General features: G+C 34.4%; 1 protein-coding gene across 1 annotated transcript; it reads right to left on the bottom strand.

Moving 5' to 3' along the window:
* On the bottom strand, positions 1,477 to 7,867 carry LOC107623116 (glycoprotein 3-alpha-L-fucosyltransferase A). The gene is made up of 7 exons (XM_016325273.2): positions 7,179 to 7,867; positions 6,274 to 6,434; positions 5,602 to 5,843; positions 4,674 to 4,778; positions 3,467 to 3,623; positions 3,063 to 3,290; positions 1,477 to 2,118 (listed from the first exon to the last, which is right to left on the bottom strand). The coding sequence occupies exons 1-7, from the start codon at positions 7,569 to 7,571 to the stop codon at positions 1,863 to 1,865; spliced, it is 1,542 nt and encodes a 513-aa protein (XP_016180759.1). The 5' UTR covers positions 7,572 to 7,867; the 3' UTR covers positions 1,477 to 1,862.

Here is a 9,337-nt window from a genome sequence, read left to right as displayed (position 1 = left end):
TATCATCCCAACAAAAAAATATACCAACAGAAAAAATAAAAAAGTATACTAACAAGAAAAATTATCATATTCCTATGAAATTGAGAAATATATCAACACAAAAATTTCAGGCAAGCACCAAACAAATTTGAAAAACCTTAGATAGAGACGTAAAGGAGCTTGAAATTAAAAAATATTTAAATATTATAAAAAAATTAAAACTCAAATTTCACATCATTTAATATTCTAATTTAATTTATAAAAATAAAATAGTAAGAATAGCCGCAAAATAAAGTTTTAAAGAGCTTTTAATTAGCAACTCAGAGACGGAAAGAGAAAATGAAAATGCTGGTTTTAAAACTCAAATTTAACCCCATATTCCAATTTAAAAAATATAACAGAAATTTTCATTAAACAATAAAAGTCTTTTACCTTTGAATGGACGAGAAAATGAAAGTCGATGGAAGAGAATGAAAGAGAGTGGAATAACCCGTGAAAGAGAGTGGAATGAGACTTGGAGGCGCTGGCTTTGTGTTTTTAACGACATGTGATTGAGGATTTAGGGCTTGTTTGGGTGAGTTTTTAAGAAAAGATCTTTTTTTGAGTTATATTTTTTTAAAAGATCTTGTAGAGAAGTAAAAGTAATTTTATGTTTGGATATCTCATGTAAAAAGGTCTTTTTATCAATCAATTATGTTTGGATATAACAATATAAAAGTACTTTTTTGTGTATTTATTACATGAAAAACATCTTTTTATTAAGGAAAAAAGATCTTTTAAAAAAAGATGTAAATTACAGCTTCTTAAAAAAGATCTTTTTTTTATTTTACTAGTGCTTTTACTTTTACTACTAGAAATTTGCCAAACACGTTAAAAAATAAAAAAAAGATCTTTTTTCATTGAAAAAAGATCTTTTTTTAACAAAATAATGACGCCCAAACATGCACTTAGTCTTGATGGGTTATAAAAGGAATGATGAAGGATCGAACCCGGTAAATCAAAGATTTTTCAATTGAAAACACTTTTAGGTTGAAAATATTTTTATCGTTTTTAACTAAAAAAGCTAAAAATTAGAAAATATCATTTTTAATTTTGTACTCTTTTTTAAAAATATTTTCACTGAAAACAATGTAAAATTACTCAACCAAATATATTTTTATTTTTTTTTATTTTCGTTAAAAATGAAAATGGCCAAATCAATCAGCCCATTATATTTCCAATAACGTTGCTTCTAGTCCGCTATTGGCAGTAGGTTTATGAGTTTTTTGTGCTGCTCATAATCTGCGACAAAAGTCTGCAAAAGTCTGTCTAGCAGTTTACGTATAGCGATTTATATAAAATAGAGTTAGGACCGAGATGTAATGTGTTTTAAAATGTTACATTTGCGTAAATTTCTCATTCAATTATTTTATTCATGTCATTTGCCCCCAAAATTAATTATTTCTAAAATCATCCTACAAATGCAAATCCAATCAGAGTGTTAAAAGAGAAGCGATCAAGATCAACATGAAGCAATATGTACTATTGAGTGAAATGTTAAGATTTCTATCAAATTTGAACCTAAAAAATATACAACTATCACACAGTCCATATTATGAGCGAGTCTAGAATCTAGTTGATCAAAAGCAAAAGCACAATTATCTAACATCAAATATGGAGCTTCATTTCATGACTTTGTAGTGCACAAATGAGTTCTAATCTGAACTCTGAAGTAAGGTATTTTCTGAATGGTAAATCCCTCTACGAGTTCGCCAAGAGACTAGGCAAAAACCAAGCCATTCCAATCTCATTCATAAACTAATCCCCGGCGAATTAGCAGGCCTAATGTGTATTTCTGTAAGAAGGTGAGTGAGTGAGTAAGCGAGAGTGAGAGAGAGCACACACTACACAAAAATGACTTCAAACTTGGCACATGGATTGCTTTCCAAGTGAGACGTGAAATCCGCGTCTCCGTTGAAGCTGAAGGAATAAAGTGCTTGCCTCTGCGTCAGGCCGACTGGGTATACTTTGTAAACTTTTAGTTCGTTGCCTCCGCCTAGAACTTTAGGTCTTTCTGGGTTCCATACAGGTTCATGATTCAGGGATCTGAACTTCAAAAGAATAGCATTCTTCAATGCTTCCAGAGTTAAATTGTTTGACCTGCCAAGTGGCATCAAAATAATGAGTTCTCATATCATGAGATGACATTCTTCTAGAACAGACGTAACCAGTTGGTCTGATCAACAACATATTCAGAGTGAATCGAATCATGTCCTTTTAGCTCCTAAACTTAAAAAATGTGTAAATCAACCTGAGGTTTTCAAAATGTGCGTTTTATCCAACGTAAGTGTAATTTACCCTTTGGAACTTTGGGGCCATGAACAACTTACCTCCTTGAACATTTTTAAATATACAACTGTTAAATCCTTATTAACAATTGATGGAAAAATTGTCAACAAGGTCAATCTACACAATTTGAGAAAGTTCAGAAGTTGATTTGCACATTTTAAAAAGGGTAAAATATATTTTTTGTCCTTAAAATTTGACAAAGGTTTCAAAAATATTCCTAAGTTTTATTTTGTTTCAATTTTGACCTAGAACTAGAAGTTTTCGGTTTGTATCATCTATACCCCTGGCTGCTAATTTTTCAAAAAAATTAGGACCAATTCAACTACAATTTCATAAAAACAACCTTCAACACAAGCAAATCAAGCATAATTTTCATGCATTTTTGTTGGATTGGTGTTAAATTTTTTGAAAATTTAGCTATCGGAGGTATATTCAATGCAAATCGAAAACTTTTGGGACAAAATTGAAACAAAATAAAATTTTGGGATATTTTTTGAAACTTTTGCTAAACTTCAAGGACAAAAAATATATTTTACCCTTTTAAAAATTAAGGGGCTAAAGTGTGCACGACTAAAAGTTCAAGGGTAAAATGCAATTAACTCAATCAAATGACATTATATTTTATACTTCTTATGATTGTCAATAAATCAAGGGATGCCATCACATCTGATGGAAGTCTAGCGACAACAAAATCTGATTGTACTTTATACGAAAATATAGCATAATGAGTGTTACTACTAAACAAAGTATTATACCTTAAGTAAATGGACTCCATTTCAAATCTTCCCCTTTCCCTCACATAGATATGATATACAGTTTCTGACCCACGAGTGCATTTGCAAGGACGCTTCTTGAAGTCTGGGCTCTTCTCTTCCTTCTCTCTGATAGTGGTGGCCAAGTGAATGCAAAGACGACAAGATGAATGCACGGCTGCCATATCCACAAGGGCCTTGAAAGAATCAGAGGGGCCCTCATACTTCCACCTACAGAGAAGAACACAACATCCATTCACATTTGGAAATACATAAACCCTAAGATTTATTATTCAGAATCACATCATGAAACTCGCTGATTTTACATTAATCACCAATTGAAATGATGCTAAGTAATTAAAGGAAATGAAAATGACATACTATAAAATGATGGTCTTCCAATTTACCTCAGTGATTGATTAAATGCTTCAGGATTTTCTGCTAGATATTTCATGGTTTTGGCTACAGACTCAACATCTTGTATCTCTTTAATATGTAAAATTGACCCAGGAGCAGGAGCGAAATCCTGAATATTTGGAGCACCAACAACCACAGGAACAGTTCCTGACATAAAAGAAATCAATTTCCAGAAGCAGTACCATCATTGAATTGTGCGAAACATTTCAAGAAACCAAACCTAAATGCAAAAAATATTCCATATATGGAAATGCACAACTCTTCTACATGTAATACCCATGTTGGAGCATCCAAATGCCACAATATGACCTGGCAGCATATTATCACAAATCAGATGAAGTTTGGCCTCAGGAAATTATTTTAACTATAGACTCCAGACAGGATTCAAAGGGTGGCTTGTGGATACCGGAAAGAAATACCATAAGAGATGGAGGGACAATTCTAAAGGAGTCGTGAGATGCTTAACCAATTTGCGGAGTTAACAACAATGAACAGTGTGTGGGGAGAAGATCCTGAGATCCTTTCAGGACCAAGCTAAATAGGAGTGAGGTGCAAGTACTGTGGAGGGGAAAGTCTGGGAGGCAAAACTTTTTTCTTTCTTTTTCTCCTTGGATCATACAAACTAATCCTCATTGGATTCAGCATTTCAGCTCTGTTTTTATCAATATACAAGAGTTTTCTCCTTCGTTATCTTATTCTATTACCGGCATCAATCAACTACAAATGTCACCCCACACACTGTTTAAAGTTTCGTTAACCACTTCAAATATCTCTAAATTATATTTAAGCACAGATTGGCAAATAATTTGAAGGAACAAACTCGAGACAGTAGATTGGACTGAACAAACTATTAGTCCAAGAAGCATCACATAAGATGACTCATTTAATGTCGGCAATATCTACATTATCCACCGCTTAAGGACTACATGATCTATTAATTTAAGTGTGAACAACTTGTCATCATTAATATCCCTCAAGTTATAAAAAATGGTGCACTCAATTGCAAACAAATTTTCAAATTGCATTTCTTGGAAAACAATGTTACTGGATTGCAAAGAAAACCAGAAAATGGGATGCAAGAATCAAAGATTTCAGAACCCCATGGACAACTAGTGCTACATAATGATGTTGCATAATGCATACCTAGTAAATACAATATCAAATAATGTGAAGGAATGATAAAATATATTTTCATACCAGCAACAAGGGATTGGAAGAATTTTTCAGTTACATAATCCTCCTCATTAGAATTTTCAAAGGCTAAACTAAATTTGTAGCGCTTCAGGGTTTCCACTTTGTCCACTGCAAGAAATTAATAATAATCGTTAATACATCATTGTATATTCATTGAAATTTGGAAGTTATCACCATAAAGAGGGGAAAGTTGGACCAATTTCAAAATACTTTTAATTAATCATAAATCAGTCAATCGCCTACTAGATTTAAATTTATCAATATTAATGATAAGTTAAGACTCATCAGATTGTTGACTACGTCTAGATTTAAGTTTGATTTCCTTATGATGAGTATGTGTAGTAAAACACCATCAACATTAACAACAACAAAATCCAAAACACAATTGTAAAGATAAGATCCAAATAACAGTGAATTTAATTAGAAATGTGCAGAGACAAATTTCTGAACCTAGTCTATAATGTGAACAACTAAGGTACAGCTTAAGCATTAACAAGTTTTTTCGGTTTAAGAAAAAGTAGAGAACCTCTGACTTTAGTGACATACATGCAAGATCTATTAATCGAATTTCAAACGTTTTTTGAATGTCAATTCAGCTCAAGGTAATAGACCAGTTGGTGCTCAATTGTGGTTTGAATTCTAATGGTTCTGATTAGAGAGCATTTTTTCACATTGAGAATTTACGTAGAAAGCGTTTGTGGCCACATAAGAACCAGGTCACAGTATTTTGATGTTTAAGTACAGCAATCCAACCACTTTCTTCCCTCATTTGTCAGACAAACTAGCCACACCAACATTAATAAAGAAAGTACTTTAGCATAAGCATAACTGTGTATATTTAAAAAAGTCACTATCTAAGAGGTAGAAGGGCGAACAATAATGGGGACAAAAGACATCAATGTTTTAATTTATTGCAATTATTAGAATGTACCTCTTCCATCATGGTTCCTATGACAACCGCCATAAGAATCAATCTTGATGTTTTCTTTTTCAAGGGCTTCAAGAGCTTGCAACCGAAAATTTCGAGCACCACAATTAGAAATGAATGCAGCTGCTAGAGCACTTTCACTTTTTGGCTTCACGGGTGCCATGATGTCATACTCAGCCCATGAGAAATATCCAACAGGAACATCAGATGATAGACTGGTTGTCATTACAATTTTATATCCCCTCCTAGAACATAGTGATGTTGAAATATTAGTTCATTTATTACACTATTTTTAAGCTTTTGAAAGGGAACATGCTCCAGCCTCTCCACCAAATAGAGAACACCAAAGAAAGAATAAACTCAATTGAGAAAAATAAAATCGTATACGCACAGTAATAAGTATTATGCGTTAATTATAACATGCAATGAAAAGTAGACAGTCACCAAATTGATTGAAACCCTGTACCACATAGCATATAGGTTATGTTCAATTTTATAGGATCAAACTCCCAAGCTTTAAGAAATAGTAGAAACTTTGTTCTCTACTTTACATTACCTACACCTTTTTCGATTTAACTTTAAAAATGAAGCAAAACAATTGTATCAAATTAAAGAAATATTTACCTTAAATGATCAAACCTAATGACTCAGCACTTTATATTCGTGCTTACCCACCGTCGTGCCATTGCAAGATTGTTCTCTGAGTAGTATTGTGCGGATTCCATCGATCGTAACACACTAGCTGTTCCAGATGGTTGAGGTAGCCCAAATGCAGCATCAGGTGTCCTATCCCCATCATAACCAAATTTGCATCCCACCGCACATGATTTCCACTCCTGAATTGCATGAACAAAAACTTCAGACAGACAGGAACAACCACACGGACTTTAAACATTTAGCAGGCGGTTACATACATGAACTTTTTGCAATCAACAATCAAACATGCCAACAAAATAGCATTGTAGCCGCAAAGAAATTCTTCAACATCACCCACAACAAGGAAGTAGTGAAGTCTACAACCAGTGCTAGAAAACATATGCATCCACAACAATTGTGATCAAGTACCAACCATTGCAATTCATAATATTGGCTACATATATTTCAAATTTGGATTTTGTTGCTTTCTCGTTTATAATTTATAATCAGCTTGATTACACTTCCTCATAAAATCCGTGACAGATCATGCCTCACAAAATCAGAATATCTAATCTTTGTCTGCCTCAGAAATCATCCTTTTCACATACAATATACAAATTCAAAACCTGCAAAGTAGATCCATGCCTCTAAGGCTCTAACAAGCCGATGTCCAAATAATATAAAAACTATACTAATTAGAGCAGAATGTGCTTGGAACTGCATACACTAATTTACTAACTCGTGAATAAACGAATAGTTAACTACCCTTTCAACCAAATGTGTGTCTAAATTTGCAAATTTCGGAAACCAAAAAAAGAAACATGCTATAACATACATACAATAATCTCTGAACAACAACTAGCTATTAAAAACTTCTATCAATTCAAAGTTACAAAAGAAAGATGGAAGAAAAAAGAAATAAAAAAGAAGAAAGAAATTGAAACCTGGTCAGCTCCAGTGACATAAACAGGTTCCTTGTTAAAATCCCTTTCATACGTTACAGAATCTTCTCTCTCCAACCACTCTTCGCAGCTCTCTGATTCCGAATTCTTTTTATTAGTTCTACCAACAAGCAAACCAAAATCTAAATCATCAGCACCATCCACCACGGACGCAGCACGTGACCGGTAGAAAAAGTCAGTGACCATAGCTGCGTTCTCCGCCATGTCGAGCCTCCCTAAAAACGCGATCTCCGCAATGACCACAAGTGCCACCACAAGAGGCATTAGATTCGAACATTTCCGCTTCGGAACCAAACCCAATTGAACCGATGAAACCGGTAAACCTTCGTGAGTTGACTCGGTTCTCGAGCCTCGCAGGTTCTGCACGAGACCCATCAATCAACGGATTCTAGCTCCAATTTCTCGATTCCTTCAATTTCCAATTTTAAATTGGCCGGAAAATCCGATTGGGGATGGAAAGGGAAGAACTTGGTGCCGTTATAGCTACGATTTCTAACCCACTTTCTACGATTTGAAAGAAGTGAGGGAAGAAGGATAAAAATGAAGACTTGTATTTTTTTTTTTTTTGTCAGTGTAAGAGGTAAAGATTTTTCAAAGTAAACGGTGGGGTGGTGTGTTGAAGCTTGAACTCACTGAAACCAATGAGCAACACAACACGACGAAGGAAAATATGAACAAGTCCTTCTTTATATAATTGCATAGTCATATTCAGGTAATTCATTAAATATAAATCTTAAATATGGTATAATTGATTTATGAATTTTATAACAACCATAACAGCTACAGTAATTAGTAAATGCATATGGTAAATCCATTATAACTCAAATGACATAATTTTTTTATATTTATCTAAAATTTGGGATTCGAATCTTATTTCTAACTTTTTTATAACTCAAATGACATAATTTTTTTATATTTATCTAAAATTTGGGATTCGAATCTTATTTCTAACTTTTTTAAAAAAATAGTAAATGCATATTAAAAAAAAAGATAAATATCAATTATTAAATTAATTATTTATAAAAAATATATAAAAAAATCAAATTAAAATTCACATTCTGAATACAATATTATCTAATAATAATAATTGTTCATACCCTAATGCAATAAATAAAAGTTAGGGTCAATAGATATAAAAAGTTCATCTAAAAAAGACGGCATACACCAGTATATCCGATTTCTTAAGAGAGATCGAACACCTACATAAGGGAGTTAGGCTATCTTGCCAAAACAGGTAGCTGCTTCCGAGAATCTTGATTGGAATCTTTATCTTCTTTGATAAGATAAGTCCTAACAAACTCTCAAGATAAAAGGGAACAATTATCTATCAGAAAAGATGGAACTAACAAGAGTGGTTATCAACTCTACTATAAATACACTGACACCCCTCAAGTATATTCATGTTCTAATCTACTAAACAAACCTGCCTAAATCCCTTGCTAACTTAAGCATCAGAGTCTCTTGCAAGTATCACCCCCACCTCCTCACGAGGAACTCGGACTGGCGGCACCTCGGCACCAAAGAGATCGGATGTTGCCATACAATGGGCTGGACCCCATGTTCAAGCCCAAATCAACATTTCAGGTAACCCTCGGAACATTGGTGCCGTTACTGGGAACTTGGAAATCACCTTCTGATACTGGCGGACCACCAGCAAGAAGACGGCCACATAGCATCTGAATATGAGCAAGAAGCTCAGCTAGAAGGCCAGGCCATCGTGCTCCCGCCTCCACCACAAAATCCTCAAGGGCCTCACGAGGAAGGGACTTTGGGAAATCCTCATCCAAGGAGGATCCATTCTGAAATCCATCATCGCGAGGATGAGGACCGCCCTCATACAACCAAGATCCTAGACCTGGTTCATGGCTAGGGGGATCGACTGGAACAGTTCGAACATAAGGTTGAACGACAGCGAAAAGTAGAACGGGAATTACGAAGAGAGGTGAAACGATGAAAGGAGCTAGAAGACAAGCTCCAGAAGCTGGAAGCTGATCTATGAAATAGGAATGACTGGGCAGATCGGGATGAAAGCCCCTTGAGAGGAGAAGATCCATTCATAGAAGAGATCATGAGGGCTAAAGTTCCCAGAAATATCAAATCACCTGATATGGATATTTATGACGGAACATCCGACCCAAGCC

The sequence above is a fragment of the Arachis ipaensis genome, chromosome B10 (genome assembly GCF_000816755.2).
Source record: "Arachis ipaensis cultivar K30076 chromosome B10, Araip1.1, whole genome shotgun sequence".
In the NCBI taxonomy this organism is placed as follows: Eukaryota; Viridiplantae; Streptophyta; class Magnoliopsida; order Fabales; family Fabaceae; genus Arachis; species Arachis ipaensis.
Note: the sequence above shows the minus strand (reverse complement) of the source record. Positions and strands in the feature narration are given on the sequence as shown.